The sequence below is a fragment of the Enoplosus armatus genome, chromosome 5 (genome assembly GCF_043641665.1).
Source record: "Enoplosus armatus isolate fEnoArm2 chromosome 5, fEnoArm2.hap1, whole genome shotgun sequence".
NCBI lineage: Eukaryota > Metazoa > Chordata > Actinopteri > Centrarchiformes > Enoplosidae > Enoplosus > Enoplosus armatus.
The window spans coordinates 8,765,770-8,786,077 of NC_092184.1; the positions used below are offsets into that span (position 1 = coordinate 8,765,770).

At 41.3% G+C, this 20,308-nt stretch overlaps 1 protein-coding gene across 4 annotated transcripts in view; it reads right to left on the reverse strand.

Moving 5' to 3' along the window:
• The window catches only part of nbeab (neurobeachin b), a 188,961-nt gene that overhangs the window by 75,853 nt on the left and 92,800 nt on the right, over nucleotides 1-20,308 (reverse strand). For 3 of the 4 annotated variants that reach the window (XM_070906391.1, XM_070906393.1, XM_070906392.1), the window contains exons 30-36: nucleotides 17,966-18,123; nucleotides 16,466-16,589; nucleotides 14,531-14,658; nucleotides 10,437-10,498; nucleotides 6,168-6,232; nucleotides 4,249-4,357; nucleotides 2,053-2,219 (exon numbers count right to left, since the gene is read on the reverse strand). In XM_070906391.1, coding sequence (XP_070762492.1) covers nucleotides 2,053-2,219; nucleotides 4,249-4,357; nucleotides 6,168-6,232; nucleotides 10,437-10,498; nucleotides 14,531-14,658; nucleotides 16,466-16,589; nucleotides 17,966-18,123 — 813 coding nt within the window. Of the gene's footprint in view, nucleotides 1-2,052; nucleotides 2,220-4,248; nucleotides 4,358-6,167; nucleotides 6,233-10,436; nucleotides 10,501-14,526; nucleotides 14,659-15,494; nucleotides 15,615-16,465; nucleotides 16,590-17,965; nucleotides 18,124-20,308 lie in introns of all 4 variants that reach the window. The other variant, XM_070906390.1, reaches the window with a different exon arrangement.

The window sequence follows — 20,308 nt, forward strand, 5'->3', positions numbered from 1 at the left end:
CACAAAGAGAACAGCTCAAAATGGCGAGGCCTTTCAAAATGCAGATCATTTGCAGAAGTCTGTAATTCACACAACAAAAACGGATGCCTCTAGTATCAGGGCAGGTGGTTATATCAATCTAATGAGCACAGATGAACACACACACACAGTGGTAAAAGAAATAATATAAACATATAAATTATCCTAATTTCTGTCTTCCGCCTGCCTTAGAATAATTTTGTTTATAATATATTCTACACAAAGGATGAATGTCCTTTGGCATGTCTCCGGGCAAAACTTAGGAGTAAAAGGCAAAGCAATTTCTGTGCATGAGGGTGAAAACAAACATCTCTCTCTCTCTCTCTTTCACGCACACACACACACACACACACACACACACACAGACATAACAGACAGCCACCTCAAAATGCTTGAGGGCTTTATATTTTACAAGAGCAGCATAAATGGGAAAGTTAATGTAGCATTGAATAAGACTAAGCTGCTGAACTGCAACACTGCCTTGAGCTTCTGAGCATATTGCATCATTTTTCTTCACCAGCAGGTTACCATTAAATTTGAATTTGTTGGAAGTTTTGCAGTATCATTTACAATGCACCCACGCTCAATAACCTTTTGTTTCAATGCAAATGCTATGCCTCTGAGAGGGGCTCCATAAATATTTGAACAAGAGCCCAGAATGCAATCCAATAGATTTTGTCATGGGTACTTCAGCTGAGATTCAGTCAAATGTATGAAAATCTGTACTTGAATACTGTAACCTTTTCAGTCAAATATCTGTAATACAAACATAATTTTGTACATGTTCAGTTTCTCTAGTAGTTCTGAAATTAATTGCAACAAATTAATGACCTCCAAGAAACTTAAAAACAGAAACAGAAAATGACACAGTGAATAATGTCAATATACATACATTTCAATTTAACATAGTAAATGGACACAAGCCACTGTGCATAATCTTCCATGAATCCATGAAAAAAGAAACCAAATGTAGCTGCTCATGACATCTGCTGTTTTGGGTGGAAAGTCTTTGAACTTTACTGCAAGTCAAAGACATAAAATATAGCCGTAAAAAGTAATTATATCAGCTAGAATGTTTTTCTTGACAACGGTAACCGTGGTTTAAGATATGAAACAAACCCAATTTCAGTGAACATGGTTGAACATCTGCATTGTATTTTCAAAATGTAATAACAAAACCAAAGCTACTGTTTCAGCAAAGAGGCAAAATTTGTTTTGGCAAATCAGTAGTGGGGGGTTGTGTAAAAGTGCCAGGTCTTGCAGAATGCAGCTCACAGCACAATTATCAAAAGTATCTGGATTAATGTTTGGGTGAGCATTTTATTCTTTTACTGTACATTACTTCAGCTGATATGCATCCAGTGAGATTGTTTTTACAGACAGTAAGGAGTCTAAATTAAGCCCACTACAGCTTCACCTGCAAGCAGCAACTGAAGCTCCACAGTTCTGTCTTTATAACAATTGCATATGCTGTTATCTACAACAAAAGATAAATGTTCAAATTCTCACAAACAGTATGTTGTAACCTCTGTTTGTTTAATATAACTGGCTCTTGATCCTGCCACTCCACTCTGTATCTGTGGGAACATTTGGATGCAGGCGAGAGGTGGGAGGCAGAGCAGAGAGCCGGCGGTTATTTTAACAGGGCCCATGGGGAAGTCTGCAACTACCACCAGGTGCTGGGCTGTGTTACTGAGAGGGTCAATGAATGCCTGGACAACACTGCAGAAACACCCCATCCCCCTTCTTCTCCTTCTTCTATCCCGGTCTGTCGGACGACTGGCCAATCAGCTGTCCCCAGGGGATTAAGCCACTCCACACTGTAATTGCGTTTGCTGACCCGATCGCTGACCCTATCGGATCCTGGGAAAATGACATTAACTGGTGGTCCAATCCCATCACTGCAGAGTTTTGTGAACAGGTAACTTTTGTCCTCTAGGTTGGACATTACGTTGGGTAGCTATGGTTCATGTTAAAGGCTTAACATGGCCCATGTTAGTCTGAAGGTGAACTTGTTCAAGTGTGAGGGCTTACCTCTGGGCCAGTGTCCCCCAGGCACCATGCTTGTTGGTGAGGATGTTGACGATTTTCTGCTTTAACTGGTTGGCCGTCACATGGTCTCTGTGTTTAGCAGCACTGATCAGGTGGTCACACATCTTCTCTTCTTCTTTTCTGTCAGCAGCATATTGGGCACAGTTGGACTAATTTGAGATTGAAAAAAGGAAAAAAGAAAAACATAGTGTGAACCTCATTGTATATGTATGGCTTTCAGTACAGTATCCTCTGCCAAAAGTGATGTCTGACATTGTACTAATAGCATCAGAAAATGTTTTACTTGAATAAAGCCAGAATAATATATACCCTCTAATGGAGCATTTGTCACACTGAAGAATGTTATGGCTTCATTCAACACACTTGAGTGCATAAAGATATTAGTGGACAGCTGAGAGATATATTTCTGCTCCCTTGGAGGAGTGTAGTAAATCATGGCGAGCACATGAAGGCAGTCCATTCCCTAACTGCGGACAGATGAGGCTCCCTGCTAGGTAGCCGTGGATGGTGCTATTAGAGGAGAAGGGAAAATACTCTAATAGATCCACAAAGAATATAGGCTGTCAAGGTTAACAACACTACACTGCCATTATATCGAGGAGTATGTTATTGTTCCCTGGTATAGGAATGGTGTAAAATGTAAATATGCAGCCATTTTCCACAACAAAATGTACCATGAGAACACATTGCTCTCTGTAACTTGGAAAAATTAAACAAACAAAATCTAAATTATACAATAGTGCAAATAATGTTTGATATCTAAATGTTAAAATAATCTATTTAAAAATTGATTGGCCACAATGTTAAAAATGGCAATATTGGTTTTAAATCAATTTTCAGAAGTCAGTGCAACTCTCTGCAACTAAGTGTTCCAGGTGGCTAAAAGTAATCTAGAGGAGCACATCTGACTCCATCTTTGCTGCTAAAACAAGATTGTCTTACTATGCCACCCTGGGGGAACTCTTGCTAATATTCAGAATCTAATTTGCTAACAGAAGCTGGAAGTTAATTGAATTTCCTGCTTCAAATTTGAATTCTGTCAGATATTATACTTCAACATATTCTTCATAAGGCAGATAACTCAATCTCTGCTTGTCACCTCACATTACCACGTGATGCTGTGACAAATATCAAACGTTATTTATCACTTTAAAGCATATGACGCCTCGCCCTGACACTTAATTGTAAAAATGTCTTATCTGCGTCCTGAATCTTCAATCTTGGAGAGTGGGTAATAAAGTAACGTCAGACTTAGATGAAAAGTGTAGGCTGTCTGGAGTTGGCAGACAGAACGGATGGGGCCAGGTACACTTCCCCCTTCTCCTGACATTGCATATCTAGCCGTCTCTTCCAGTTTATCTAGCAGGTCAAGGATCCTCAAGAACTGTATATCAAGCAGCTGTTTGAGGATGGCTGCTTTTCCCAGATAAGAAACTCATCACTCCTCACATGTACAAGCTGCTAACAGAGGTGGTGGAAATACGTGTGTGTTTGTGTGCTTGTGTGTGCAGGTGTGTGTGATTACACACATACAGTATATATGTCTTCTGATGTTCCACAATTACCAAACCATTTTAAAACAGCAAGATTTCTTTATATTTGCTCCATTTGCTGTTTTGCTGACTAGCTTGCACTGAAAAATATAAGGGCCATGCTTTCCTTTTCGTATTTTCTATACAGACAATTTTCAATAGAGACAACAACAAAATAAAACCTAATACTGATTACTGCAAGTAAATTAATATTCAGAAGTTACTTAAACCTTGTTAGCTTTTCCTTTCACATCTGAAATAGGAGTGGTTTGATGTGGGTGGGCTAAATACAGACTCAGGAGGTTATCGCCTGAGTTGGTTGGCAAAAGCTCATATCAGAATCCTAAATGAATATTGCTTGCATTCCCTTTGCTACCAGTAACTAAATTATTTCATAGGAATTGTAAGGGTGAGCAGTTAATCCTCAGGAGGACGCAGAGATACATAATTACTGAGAACACAGTTGAATGGCATTTATATACTAAAGGGGTTTGCTTAGAGTTCATTAGAAGATGAACAAAATAATATATTTTTACAGCACATGCTACAGGAACATGCTATTCATTGTCGATTATACTCTCTTTTGACACCGTACCCAACTTTAACATTTAATTTCAGATGCAAGAAAGGATGGCACTGTTTATACCTCAAACTCTGCATGTTTGTGGACGTCCTCCGCTCGCTGTCTGTTCAGGATGAACTCGGCCTCGTTGGCAACCCGAACTATGTGGTCCTTCATGGCATGGCAGAGCAACCTTTAACATTGCAGAGAAAGTTGAATACAGCAGACTCTGCATTTTTCTATATATATCATCTTTAATTAGGAAATGTATAATTTTTATTAGCTAAAATCTGTTTTAATCAAAAAGGAAAGAGCAGGGTTAAGGTAAATATAGCATTTCAGGATCATGCAACATTCTGCTTGTTGAAAGAGCAGACTAGTAAACAGCATCATTTGTCTGTGTTATGTTGCAAGGCTGCAGGTCAGTGACAGATCCCTCTGTAGCATTAAGGAGGGAGTGGAGTGTCATTAGAGCATTGAAGCCTGTCTGGCAGACTCCTGATAGACTGAGCAGCCCTTCCCACTGACCAGAACACCAACCCAGTGCCTGTAATGCTGACAAGTCTGGCCGTGAACAACTTCTCACATGGCTGACTCTGGAGGCTCTGTGGTCTCCACCCACATTCACATTTAAATTCCAGTATCCTTAATAATTGAAAACACCCTGGCTATTGTGTGTAGATTACATGCCATTTTACACACCATTAGGCTAGCTTTGTTTTAATTAAAGAATCCCCTGTTCCTCTCCAGTGCTTGATACAGATTGTAATTTCCCTCCTGTCCCAAGGAGAGGCAGTAATCCTGAGGCTGCATTCATCAGCTGCTATTGCCTCTTTAACTGTTGACAAGCACTCATTAATAGACAGACGTTCACTGTTCAAAGACAGAGGCTGACAACGCCAAGCTTTGTTTTGAAACCAAGAATAGATGAGAAAGCAAGTTGACAAGTGATATTTGGAGATGGAAAAAAATATATGCCACACTTTTGCATTCATATTTCATAGATAGGTAACACTAATCAATACACGTATTCACACTTAGCCTGGATGTGTGACTGATATACATTTCTTGTTCATAGGTTTTCACCTAAAATCATTAACTATCCTAGCTGACTGAACTCTGAACTTTACAGAGCTGTATGCAGAAAATAATTCTATAAAATAATATTTGCATATGCCGTATCAACATGGAAACCTGAGGCAGTTCTCTCACATGGGATGGTGGCTTACTGCTAGAGAGGAGCAGTGGTAATAATGAAGCCAAGTGATCAGTTTACTTTCAGTAATCAGGGTATTTTAGTGTGTTTGATAGCAGCTTTGCATTCAAACAGCTGCATCATGAAACACAACCTGCTCTATGTGTTGTTGCACATACAGCAGATACAACGACTTTGTCAGCCACGCCTTGTAAGGCAAACAGATTTACCAGCCTCTAGCTTCCTCTAGATCTGTCTAGTTAAGCAGAGCAGGTGTGCAGAGACTGAGTAAGACTGGGAAATTATGTATCTGTCAGCAGCACCCTGGACAGCGCCGTGTGGCCCTACTGACTGAAGCTCTTTGTTCCAGGGCCAGCAGGGGACTCAGAGAAGCCTGGCTGGGCTGCAGCAAGTGCCCAGGCATAGAGAAGGCCTGGCCAGATGGGTCAGCAGATGGGCAAGGAGGCTGAGCCGCCCCTGATCTGCTCTGCGGAAAACCCTGAGTCTGGCCACACCCAGAACCGAGAGGAAGAGGGAGGGAGACAGAAAGAAAAACACAGACACTGGGACTTACAGTAAAACAGGCTGAGACAGAGGTATAAGAAGACAGACAACAAGAGAGGGTGACCGCACTCTAGTGTTGATATACTTACTTCATCAAGTCACCACAATCTTATTTACCGTTACCCCCTACAGAGCAGCCAACAAGAGGTTTAGAACTAATCTATGTCTTCCTACTTGGTCCAACAACCTTTTTATAGCCGCCAAGGAGAAGAAATATTTTTTTAAAAAGCATAGGATATGTTACCTTCCTTCGTTGATTAGCTCAATGAAGGCCAGGCCAGCGTTCTTCTGAATGGAGTTCTGCCATTCCTGAAATGTAATTGTGATGTGTTACTTACAGGGGCTATGTGTTTTTTGTCTTGTTTTTGGGCTGTAGTTTGTCAAAAGTTAAGAAAAATATGACATAATTACATTTAAAATCTCGTCAGTATGGACAGTTTCTGCCCAAAAAATCAGTAAATCAGTAACCAAACACACCAAAAGTTAAAATGGCAGAGGATGAGTCTCAAAATACCCTTTTGATCCAATATGCAACAAGATCAGAAGAGAAACGCACACACAAGAATCACATTTCACCATCCAAATTGCATATTTCAACTGTAATTTAGATTACATTTCATAGCTTGTAATTCAAGTAGGTAAAGAAAGCATTTAGTTCATATGTCGTTTGTGAAAAAAGTGAAAGCTATAAAAAGCTGAAACCCTACACCGCATGTGTGACCATCCTTTCTTCCTCTGTGAAAAGATCTGTAAACACAGGAGAGATGTAATTGTGGGATGAAACTGTATCCTCTCACTTAAACACAGCCATTTCCCCTGTCCCTTACAGTGACAGATTACTGAGCAGCCTCACCAAGCCCTGTAGTGTACGCCTGGAAGGGATCCGAGCCCTGGGCCAGAGTGCCAGCACTTGCTGTCTCACAACATGCTCTGGAAATGATTAAAAAGCAGTTTGAGAGCGCGCCTTTCACTGTGGGAAATTCAGCTCTCCTGTACCCTCACTGAGGTGCAAATGGAAGAGAAAACAGAGAAGGCCACAGTTCAAAAGAAGACGGAAAACAGAGGAAAATGAAAGGAAAAAGGTTTTCATTCCAGAGGGCTACTAATGTATGTGCAACTCAAGGCTATTCACGTATATAAGGAGCGTTTGAATGTGACTATCCATTTGAAATTTGCAGTAATTAATATTAGTGTAATTTCCATCAGAAAGACTATATGGAGATATATAATCTGTAGTTGTACATGCAAAACTGTGCTACACACTGCTTGTTCTATGTCAATGTCTGGACAAGGTAAGCAGCATTTGTTGTGTTTCGTACCAGAATAACTGACATTGACATTATTATGTATGGGCATGTGTTTTTGTACACAGTTGTTGTGCCTGACACATACCGGTTCATGCAAGAGTACACAGTCTGACCCTATGATGCGTTAAATCAGGGAGATGGTGCTGACAAACTGCTGAGCATCTGGTCTCCAAATGTTCCCCCTGACCCCCTTCCTCTGCTACAGTATCTGCCTGGAATAAGCTGTTCTTGATTTGGACAGGGATCATGTACAGCCAGTCTTCTGAGGTTCCACTTGCACCATGCTCACGTGACAAAAATAAATACGGAAATCAAGGCAGATGTGACACTCAGGCGTTGCCAGGAAAATAGCAGCAGGTCAGTGGTGGTATAGCATGAACTTGCTCAAATTTGCTATCTTGTCTGAGGTATGCTTGTTGACAGCTGAGATAGCACTTCAGAGGCTCTTTTTTTCTTGTCTTTTTTTACTGGAGAACAGAGCTCCCAGAGGAGGCTGCCTTTGATTGCAGAGATTTTCAAAAGTCCTCTGCTGCCCATTTGAAGGGAATTAGGCCTGACGTGCAGCTGCTTAAAAAAGAGATGTGATCCTTGATGTAAATGCAGACCATGATCACAGTGCAGCACCTCTGGCCATTGGAAGTTTGCAGCTTGGATATGAAAAGTTGGGATTTAAAACTGCATTAATTGAGTTTTTAGCCTTTTGAGGGCAGAAAAGATCCACAACAAACTGAAAAACAGCCTTAACTTATTGTGGCCCTATACTGTTTTTGTGACTAACATGCAATTCACTTATTAATTCTAAATTATCTTAGTCATGTTTAAGGCGACCTGACAAATGTCCAAAAGCCCAATAGGGATTCAATTTTTAGGTTTAGTTTCCACAAACTCCTGAGAAAAATAACTTCACAAGCTTCTTGCTAACACTGTGTTTGGTGTTGGACAGGTTTTATACAGTTTGTTTGCTGCTGGAAACATTCTTAATGAGAGTAATGAAGCTGGAGAATACAGTAAATTTGTGTGCAAAACCAAACAATTTGCTAAAAGCGGCTAAAATGCTCTATAATGCTGAGCTGGTGAATTCTTTGGCAGAACACACAACACTGGGAAATGTTGCTATATGCTGCATGTTGATGATGCTGTAGGTTCACTTGGGGCAATGGTACCATTTTTCCATCTATCGTTGAAAATCCCACCACCTTTTTATGGACCTAAAATCCCACAACTCTTATCCCAGAGAACAGCTTTCTGGCCATGAGAAGATTTTCTCTCCTCCCACTTTCATCTTCCTGAAATTCAGCCGGGCACTAAGTATTTGTGGTGTTTCAATCCAACCTGTCAGTGTGCGGGAGCCTTTGCTTTTATCTCCTCTGCTTTGCTCTGTTATATTCTCCACATCTGGAGGCCTTCCATCACTAAATCTCTGTGGCTCCACTCTAGATCCCCCCTGTATGTTTAAGCTGTTACAAGAAACAGAGCTGCTTGACCTTTTCATTCAGCTGCCCAAGCTGAGGAGAGACACACGGTGTCTGCAGCCGTGGCCAGCCACGCGATGATTGCTATGATTAGTATGCATAAATAAGAAAAGGCAGATCATTAGCACTAATTCATTCATAAAAGTGACAGGTCACAAAACAGAGAGGGACTAAAGGTCAGCTAAGTGCCCTCCTTGCTGTCTTAAAACATTAATGTTGAAATATGTGAGGGATACGTTGAAGTTGGCATTTTATAGTGATGTCAGCCAAAGCTCATACTGCATCTGACTTGCTGTCCTTTTTGAAAGTACTTGAGATACAGTATGTGATAAGACATTTATTAGGAGTATATTGCAATGAAATATCGGTCAGAATAAACATTATATTTGCTCATTATAAAACAGCTCTGTACATATGCGTTTGTCACCTGAAAGTAATATAGAAGACACTGATAACAATTACCCATCATTACAGTATGATTTTTAAATCATATTAGCATGCAACATAACTTGATTCATTACTGATGGTGCAGTATTAGGATGCAAAGCAATGGCTCATCTCTATTTGAAGGGTTGTAGAAAGACACCAAGCTATATGGTCCAGTTTCAAGGCCTCACTGTCTGATCGATATCTCAGCCTGGGTTTCATCCCTAGAGCCCCTAATGGCAGGAACCTCTGGAGCCGCAGTAATGCTATCTGTGTAAAGGGGGGGTGGACTCAGACCCTTAACAGCATGCTGACGCTCTCATTTGCAATAAATCCTAGAGCTGGAAAAAGCAACTTCCCACAGATACTCTACAGACAGAAAAGCAGCGCAAAAAGGAGCCAGTCAAAAACCTTCAAAAGAGCAACAATAACTCAATGCTGGCTGCCCCATTTATGTACATTTTTTGGAAAAAAGCCCCTTAATAATGGCCTCCATATAACAGAGGCTGAGCTCCCTGCTGAAGAGGGCTTTGGACTGCGGATACCACGGAGCACACATAGTGGCAATCCACCTCCTCAAGGCTCTGGCCCTGCAGTCTGGATCCACAAAGAGGCACCAAGTAATGGCTTCCTTATGGGCTCCCGACACAAGACTGATGGGCTGACAGAAGGTATGTTAAATATCTCCTGTTCTAACTGCTACATCGGGGCTTTGACCTTCCCTAAAACAAGGGCTTAACAAGAGATTCAGAGGGTCAGCTTGGAGGTGATCAGTCACTTGCAGAGTTTCATGAGGTGGGGCTCATTCTCTAAAGGAGGTCTCGGGATTAAAGCTCTGGGGTGTAGTGAGAAAGTCACTGGATTCTCAGAGCTGTGTGTGTCTGTATGTCGTCATCAGTTTGGACAATTTGCTAATGGAACATTTTCCAAAAAAAAAAAACCCTGACAAGCAAACTTCAGCAGAGGTTAAATAACTTGTTCTCTGATATAAGACAGTGTCCTTAGCATTTAACCAAGCATTAACCATAAATGTGTACATTTACAAAATAATGGCCGCTTTTTTGTGTGTTCAAAATATATCTCTGGACTATTGCACTGACCACGTTCAATTTGAAATGTGTCAATTTATATTCAATGAGAAGTGAAACCAGCTGCAAACACATCTCCACATAATGTTGACAGAAAATATAGTAACCATAGTAGAGAAAGGCATATCACACAGGGAAAAGAAGAGAGGATGGGACCTAGAAATATAGACAGAGGCTGAGAAACAGGAATATGAAGAGGAGGAGAAAGAAAAAAGCTCACCTGAGAACAAAGCAGCATGACGAGCTCCACCACTGAGGTGCTTGACTTCATACACACAAGACCTATAGAGACAGAATTAAATATTAACCATAAAGGTTATTACATAAGTACTCCACACAGAGCAATCTGTGGGTATAATCAGTAGTTATTTTATAAGTTATGTGGCAGTACAGGATAATACTTTAAAATTATATATTCTGATTTAAATTTCATGACATACAGTATAGAACTTGGACGAAGCTATATTGTTTTTGGTTTAAGGTAAATGTTAGACACAGTGACAAGCAATTTGTAAGGCCCCTAAATTGTGCTTCCAATTTGCCCATCATAAAACTGTAAAAGTTGTATCTGCACAGAACAGATGCACACATGTACATGCAAGCACCTCCTCCTCACACACACACACACACACACACACACACACACACACACACACACACACACACACACACAGACACGTGAACACAGACATTCACAGCTTCTTCCCTCATCTCCATTCTGTAGACGGTGAGCCACAGAAGCAGACAACTCTCTAATGAAACAAGGGCAGGTGTGAAAAGCTCATTTGCAGAAACAATGGCTGCAACTGGTCTCGTATTCTGAACCTCCTGCTCCTTCTGTTGCACTTGGTGAGAACCATTAAAGGTGCAGTCATTAGTAAAGGAAAGAATGCAACTCTCTGGGACTCATTATAGGCTGGCAGGAGAAGAACTCTGTGCCACACAGCTGCCATTGTTTCATGGATTGTGGGCTGTCAATCAGACGATAGAACAAAATAAGATTTCCGTTAACGTTGTTGCACTATACAGTACAGCATCTACAATAACAAATAATAGTATGCATCATCGGCTGTTATCACAGTGACTAATTTCTAAGAGTGTCAACAAGGAAAGAGTCTGTTTTGCATGACACTGAAGGATGGATCCATTGAAAATCTCAGGGAGTGACATGACAGTATGCAGAAGACATCTGCCTGACAACACCTTTCAGAGGGGAAAACAGATTCCATGCTGTATAACTTCATGACATATGCAAGTGACTGCACCCTACTGAAACTGCACTGAATAAAATGTTGAAATTAGCTAAAATTTCTCTATTCAATTTTAATTTATATCAAGGTGGGATATTAAAGGCACAATATGTTGTCCAAATGTACAGTAAAAAAAAAAACTGTAGCCCCACCACAAAAAGGCTAGAATGACTCTTAAATAGTTTGACAGGTCTTTTAATACAGAGATTGATGCTGGACAACAACAAAACATATAAGTTAATATCATAACTTGGACATAGTTTTGCTTGTGTAAATACTATACAATGTATGACAGAATTTTCAATATTCAGAACACTGCATGGATCTTTTGGTCGCTGATTCGACATCCATCTCTATTCATGAGCGGAGACTGTCCGAGGAAGCGTATTGTAAATACTCTGAGAGGATGTGACCCCTCTCTTGTACACAGAGTGCCACGGCTGACCTCTTGTTATAGCTGTGACATGCTGAGCCATAAGTCAGTCCAGTCTGACACAGGAGTCAGGTGGCCAACTGACCCTGGCCTTGTGCTGGTAGACAAACTAAATGCATTCTATTTAAACACGGCCTGCCAGTCCTTTCCTGTAAACAGGGCAGGGTTAAGGCACGGGTGAATGTGGCATTGTGGGGCAATGTGCCGGCAGACTGGGCCACTCAGGGGACAGCAAGAAGCAGGCGGCAGGCATCACAACAGCAGCAGTGTTCACACACAGGCCTTACCCACCAACTCCAAGTGTAAAGCTTAGGGTGCACTCAACATAATTGCCGCAGTGACCACATGTCTGCTGGGGGGTTGAAGGAATAGGGTGAGGCAAAGGGGCACGCGGGGCACAGGGGGGCTCGACCCCGGCCAATCTAAGGAGTGATGGATGGCTGGTAATTACTGGTAAATGGAGCGCCTTTGCACTATAACACAGTATTTCAACTGTGAGCCTGGGAAGGGCCAGGAAGAAAAGGAGAAAGAGAGGGAGAAACAGCAAAATCATCTCAACCATTTGGACACACACACTGCAACTAGGACAGACATGAGCGGCTTGAAAAAGTTAAAGTGCAAGTGGTAAATCTGTACGTTTGTTTTGTCTGATAAACCTGCTCTAATCCATGTCAGGGCGCACTTTTCACAGACTCAGACAGGGTTAAACATGCCTGGTGAAGAGCGCTGGGGCCCAAGCTGTCTATCTACGACCTTGTTTGTGGGGTTACACTCTCAGCTCAGCTCTGGTTTGTCAGCTTGGTCAGTCTGCTGACAGACTTTGAGTGAAAGGGTAACAGACATATTCACACTTGTCAAGGCTTTGCTACCTGATTTTTCATTCCTTTCCCCTGAGATTGAGTGAGTAGCCTTAGCCACATGTGCATGTCATACCCACATTGCTATTTACATATGTATATATGGATGGCCTATGCATGATGTATGGAGGAAAAACTGCCTGTTTGTGGAACTTTACTGGCTGGAATGGAAACATTTTAAAAAAGCTGTTAGTAATACTTTAATTGTCCTTTTAGTGGCTGTGGATGAGAACTTAGTTTTTTAATTTCATCAATAATTTTTATAGGACTGGTTTATGCATTATCAAATAAATAAGACCCTGCTCATGAATAAGCTTGGCCATGGTTGATTACTTTTAAATTAAAAGCCAGCAACAAATCCTGATTTTAGAAAAAAAGCTGCTTAATAAGAAAAATAATTTAAGCAAAATATAATGTTTGATATTTTAGTATTTAAAACACTATAATAGTCAGCAATTAAATAATTTAGCCATTTAAAAAGGTAACTGTCAGTGTAAACAATACAAATAAAATATACTCAGGAAAGTGGACACGTGTCAGACAACTTCTTCTAGGAAGCGGCTTTAATAAAGTCATGCGAGTGCATTCTTTCAGCCTGCTGTCATTCTCTGCATTGCGACTTCTGAAACTAATATCAGTTTAGCTTACAGTTAAAAGAAAAGACTTTGGCAGTGAAAAAAAGGCAGAGATATAATTTCATTTTGTGCAAACCAGTCAAGAGACTGGAGGCCACACACATACATTCTGCACTGTGCTCACAAAGACAAACGTCTGCAGACACACTTACAGTCACACACGTGAGTGTGGTGGCAGCGAGTTCTTGTGAATACAAGCCAAAACAAGCGTTGGGAATAGAGTGGCAGGGCACACACATGCAGGCAGACAGTTCCTGAGGTTAGGCACAAGTAGCACTGTGAGAGACTGCCAACCCGGGGCCTGAGGAAGGCACTGGGAGCCTTCACACGGCCACCAGGAAATAAGACTAGAGCCCAGAGTGGAGTGCAGCCGAAGGATCACACACTTTTGCAAACACTGTGCATAACCAGGCCATTCAGACCAGCACTTAAATATATGCAATGTGACTGCTGTAATGCCATTTAAAATAAAATTATGAGACTGTTAAAGACATTAACCTTGAAGGTCGTTCTATTGTGACAGAGTATACCAAGCCTGTGCTGAAACATCCATGAATCCAGGTTTTACTTGCAGTGCTATATCACTTTAACATCAACAAACCATTAGATGATTAGATTAGAGATGTTACTGAAAATTTAACAAGGCCTCTGTAAGCATCTGCACTTCATTTTCCATGTAAGTGGATTTGGATTGGACTGTGCAGAAAATCTCCTGGATTCTTTATGGCACAAAAAATAAAAAAGGTCACTTCCAATATAAATACAGCTTAAGCTTTCAGATTTTCCTACCATGGCAAAACGTCTAACAAAAATCACTTCCCATAAGTTCTTTCTGAAATAAAAAAAAACATTTGTAACTGTGAAACACTGATGTATAAAAAAACTACATCTAGAAGTAATCCTCAATGTGTGGAGTGAATCATGAAGAAAACAAAATATACAAACTAAAAAAACTCAAGATAAATGAAAGGGAAAGCAGATTTAATCAGACTGTGACAGACCCCCAACTTGTGTGCAAAACAGTGACTCTCCTGTCAACACCTACTACTGCGTATGCATCCATCAATGAGGCAGTAGGGTGGTGGAGACAGGACTCCACACACAGCTTGGGGAATAAAATGCAACATCAACATCTGTACCTTCTATGAGCAGCTCCTGTCCATGGCTGCCCAGCAGGGTACGCGACAGAAAAGGTGCGAAGTCCACAAAGGTCTCTCTCAGCAGGGGTGCCACCTTCTCCAAGGCCCTCTCCAGCTTTGTAGTAATGCTGTTAAAGGAAACACATCAAAACAGTAGTCACAAAAGTAAAATAGACACCTAAATTCAAATAAAAATGTAAGGGAGGTAAAGTTGTGTCGTTCCATCCAGGCAGGAAAAGAGCAGTGAGAGCCTCACAGTCGACCCAGTGCACACAGCTAACAGCAGTTAGTGTATAGCCAGACTGACTAGTCCTGGTGGGTGCAGAGGGTAACCAACACATTTCAGAGGATGCAAACCAAGCCGGATATCCATGAGAGTATGGTTGCTATCACTGGAGATGTCAATAAGAGAAGATTCTGTTGTTAAAACATACCTTTTGCATTCAAAGAGGATTTCTCACCAGTTGTTTGCATTCTTTGTTGTGACATGTTACCAGGCTTGCACATCACATCACAGTTGTTCAACACTGAAGAGGGAAGTTCCTTATCTTCTACACACTCACTACATGCTGCTGCCTGACATTATCTGAGCACCTCAGAGAAACAGTGAGCTGGAGTCATGCAGCCATACAACTCAGACTGTATACAAGCAGAGATACGACTCGAGCTGCAACATATCTCTGTGCTTCTACCGTGTACACACATAGATACTAGGCAGCATGAAGAGAGTAGAGGCTTGTTTTCCCAGCTAAGGTGGGCAGAAAGCAGCAGGATAGAGATAGACAGAGAGAGAGAGAGAGAGAGAGAGAGAGAGAGAGAGAGAGAGAGAGAGAGGTTTAGGATTTGTATGTGTGTGTAGTGTAATCTGCCTTCTAGCACCTTGGGAAAACACAGCAGAGGGATGACAGAATAGCATAAAAAGCAGGGTGCAGGGGGTCTAGGTGGCTAACATAAATGTCCTTGCCTAAGACACTGGCCTGCACCTCTGGAGGCTGCCTGTAATCCTGACAGGGAGCTAAAGGGTTTGAGCTCAGGAGGTGTCAGTCCCTGGCGCAGTGGACACTGGTCCACTTCACAAAAGGCACTGAAATAGAGAGAAAAATGAGAAATGAAACCACAGGCAGTACTTGCTTCATGCTTTGTCTTTCTGGATTTGTGACCTAACAGTTTGACACAAAATTACAATTCTGAAATATATAATTACAAACATATATTTTCAGTAGACTGGAGTAGGCAATTCAGCTTGGATGTTTTTTTCCTCATCTAAAATATAAGTTAGGCATCAGCAGGCTCTGCAGAGAGATAGTACTATCATTGACTTCACAGTTACGCTAAGTGATGTCGGTTACTGCTGCCATGGCAACTGAATTTCTATTCCTCTAGCAGAACACACTGAGGCAAAGAGAAAGAGAGAGAGACTCTGGAGAAAGACCTGGGCTCTCAGCAGTCAGTGGGAGAGCAGGACTAAGGACCTCTGTCACAAACTATTAGAGCAAGTGAGGCAGATGAGTCAAGGTCACAACAAGATATACACACAGAAATACACAAATGTACACAAAGAATTAGGCCAAACTTTTCCGTAGTGTTCACAAAAAACAGCTCAGTTTTTTTATGTGATATTTTGTTTTCACTACAGAGGGAGAAAGAAAATGTCTGAATTTACCAAATCAAATAAACCATCGTTCATTAAAGGTGAGCATGTAGAAATCGTAGTTATCCATCAGACCAGATAGGGTAAAAAAAATCAGTTCATCAAGTTCAAAGTAAAAACAGAAATCAAAATAACAATTTTGAGGAAAACGTGGGTGAAAGATAAGCTTCACAAGCCACTTTGCGTATGAGTAGATTTTATACATAAGTCACACAATTCAAATAAAGTTAGTTTACTAACACAGGAAATACAAGCATGGGTGAACAAAGAGGGCCCTGTTGTACCTCATGTTCTCTACTGTGTCTTCAGGCATGGGGGCCACCGTCTGCACGGCTGGCAGATTCTTACTGGTGGCTCCGTTGACAAAACTGGAGGAAGAGGAGGTAGAGGGGGCAGCATCAGTGGCTCCTGCAGGAAAGACCAACAGAGGCATGCAACATTAGTGTAATGCAAGAATAAATATAAATATAAATATAAATATGTATGTCTTTAATAAACGTATTAAATCAAAATTAAATATAATTAATAAGAACTTTACAAAGGGATGAGGCTAGACTTTTAGGAAACAAAAACACATTTAAAGTATAATATATTTTAAGTATTTTCAATATTAGTACAGTTATATTTAACACAAAATCGTAAAAAAAAAACATTAAATACATTGACTGAAAGTACATTTCAGTGTCAGCTCCCGAGCTTGTACATTTATGTAATGGCTCACAGAGAAATAACTGAAAGAAGAAGAAAGAAAAGTTCCAGCCGCAACCTGGCCCCTGACAGTGGACTTGGCAAATTTCAGCTATGTCAAACAAATGAAAACATGGTCAAATCGTGCCAAATCTATAACTGAATCCAAGTGTACCTATGCTGGTTGTTCAAACTTGTACTGGCACCAACATATGGAACTATTAGGCTTACTAAGACGAAAAAGATATGCATATTGCATAGATTTTGCATCAAAGCCAAAATTAGGGTATCGTGACAACAGTAATATAAAGGTGAGCCCTGATCATTACGACTGTCCTTGTGAGAGGTTAAAACCAGAGTGAGTGAGATCATGGGGTTTGGGTGAGAGACTGTGGCTTTAGCTGAAAGCACACTTGACTTGGATACATTTCTCACATTCCTGCAGAGGGGCTCAGAGAGGAGAGGGAGAGTTTTTTTTTAATGGAGCACATTAAAAAGGTGTTGCAGCTCCTAATGGTTCTTGGTGTTAAGTGGGTCCTTTCAGAGGCCCAGACTACAGGAGCCCTGAGGTGGAACCGGCTCAATGCAGCAGAGCCCAAGGAGAAGTAACGTGACAGCAGGGGGAGGGAGAGAGGGCTATGCAGTCAATCAGAGAGGAACACACACTACACAGGAAAGCCATGTGTTCGAATTCTTTAAACTATTGTAAAGGCATTTGTTTAATTATATAATTCAAATGGAGTTATTTGATTTGTTTGAATCAGAAGGAATCCTAGGACAGCAGTTTTTATTTGGTAGTGCACAGAGCTGCTGCAGAAGCTGACGGGAAGGTAAAGAGGGCCATCTAGTGGTAACAACAAGCCCCTGCACAGACATACAGGATCAAATGATCCAGCAGAGGGAAAACATTTCCTTTCTATTCTTGGAATGGCATCACAGAAAAACAGACTGGGTAATTTTAGATGAACAGTAATTACTCAAATTAAGCACTCAAATTGCTCTTAAGTAGTATTATTTGAAAATGAACTACATTACCAGGGCTGAATGTAGTATTTTAACTGTGTCAGTATATTCCAGTAACCTTGTGCATGACCTACCTGTGGTATTGATCATGCTTTTGGGGTTCGCAGAGGCAGCAGCAAAGATGTTGGGGGTGCTGCCAGCTGTCAGCCCAGCAGAGGTGCTGCTGCTGCTTCCCACTGTGTTAACTGCCAGGCTGCCAGGGGAGGTTTTCTTCACAGGCACCACCACACTCCTACAGGAAACGCACACACAATATGCTTCATTCACACATGCACATTGTGCGACTATACTGCTTGAAATGTAAGCAACAAATGCAAAATGGATGCAAAATGGGCAGCAGAGAGGCACAGTGAAGAAGAAAAGCAAGAGGTTGTGGGTTTATGTCCTGTGTTTAGCAAGTATCTTCCCTGCCAATGTGCCCTTAAGCAAAATCCCTCCAGTGTGCGGGTGCAGGTAGTAACTGTTGACTCAAATTGCGGTACTTCATAGAAATATTCATATACTCTGACTTACAGTCTTGATATAATAATTACAAAAGACTGAGCTAGAACTGTGAGTGAAATACACTTAAAAACAAACAGTTTTGTTATATAAGGTTATAGTTGAGCCCAATAATTGTGAGTTGGAGTTTGCAAACTGGCCTGGGACCAAGGGTTAAAATCAAATTAGGCAGCTATATAGCAGGTTAGCTTTAGGACAAAAGTTGTCATAATAAAACGGACTTTCAGTAAAGCCAGCGTCTGGAATGGAGGCTTTTCAGCCCTGTTCTTGGGGCAGAAAATCCAGGATTTCCGTGACTTTCGATTCAACTGTTAACTTTCTAATCCTCCCCTCTGAAATACCCCCAGACCATAGTGGATAACATAAAATTCATTCACTTGTTTTAGAAGAAGAAAAAAAGGGAATAGTAATGATCTTCATTGTCTCTAACTGCTCTCAGGCCCTGCCAGCATGAGCATGCCCAGACGTTAGTCAGGACATTCGGAAAGGTAAATATCCTGACCTGTAACTCCATCTTTCAGCATAACGCATGAAATGCAAACACACACACATGCACACAAGAGGCTAAAGTAAATAAACTTGAGGGCAAGAGGCCAGTCAGCCAGCTACTACACTTTCACTTACATCTGCTCTTGCCACTGATGGCCCTCTGCTGCCCTCTACTCTGCTCACTGAAAACATCCCAGACCCTAATGAGAGGCTCTCCACAAGCAACTTGGCAGTTGTTACTGACAAGCATTTGCATAGCTACCGTCTGTGTTTGAACTGACTGAACTACGGCTCATTGAGCATGAGATTCAAGACCTTTCTATTTGGCAATTTGCTCTGTACAGACATAAAGAGCAGCATCTGGCTTTGACGGAAACAAATGTAGAGTGTTAGACATATTTGTGGATTATGGCCCATATCGCCTATTTATACACATTAACTCAAGAGGGGACCTAAAATTAACACATGTAAGTGAAGTTAGGTATGTACCTAGTCCCACATACATAAACTTAAATAAATACATTTCATATACAGTATATATTAAAATAATATAATAATAATAATAATAATAATAATAATATATAACCACATTTAACAAACAAAAAAACAACCAAGGTAAACTCAACTAGACAATACGGTCTTGCACCATGCCAATATAACTTTTCCAAGCCTCAGGGCCTTCAAAGCCCCATTTAATTTTGCTGATAAATATTCCTTCCATCCATTTTCTGCCACTTGCCAGGTGTTGGCAGGAGGCAAGAAAGGTAGTCCAGATGCCCCTCTCCACAGCAACATTTTCCAGCTCCTCCTGGGGGATCCCAAGACGTTCCGGAGCCAGATGAGATATGTAATCTCTCCAGTATGTTCTGGGTCTCCCCTGTGGTGTCATACCAGTTGGACATGCCCAAAAAACCCCCAAAGGAAGGTGCCCAGAAGCCATCCTGATCAGACGCCATAACCACCTCAACTAGCTCCTTTCAACTCAAAGAAGTAGCAGCTCTACGCCGAGCTCCCTCTGGATATCTGGACTCTTTACCCTATCTCTAGGGGTGATCCCATCCACCCTACGGAGGAAACTCATTTCAGCCCCTCAAATCCGCGTTCTCATTCTTTTGGTCACTACCCAAAGCTCATGACCATAGGTGAGGGTTGGGACGTAGATAAATTGAAAACTTTGCCATAAGTCTCCGCTACCATTACGCTCTGATACCCCGTACAAACATGTTTGACAGACACAGCTTTCACTTCGGTTATACTTGTAGCAATGGCCCTGGGACCCCATACTCCTGCAGTACCCTCCACAGTTGTACAGCCTTAAGTCCACAAAACACATGTAGACAGGATGGGCAAACTCCCATGAACCCTGTAGTAACCCTGAGTAAAAGACCCGGTCCATTGTTCTAAAACCAGGACGGACTCCTCATTGC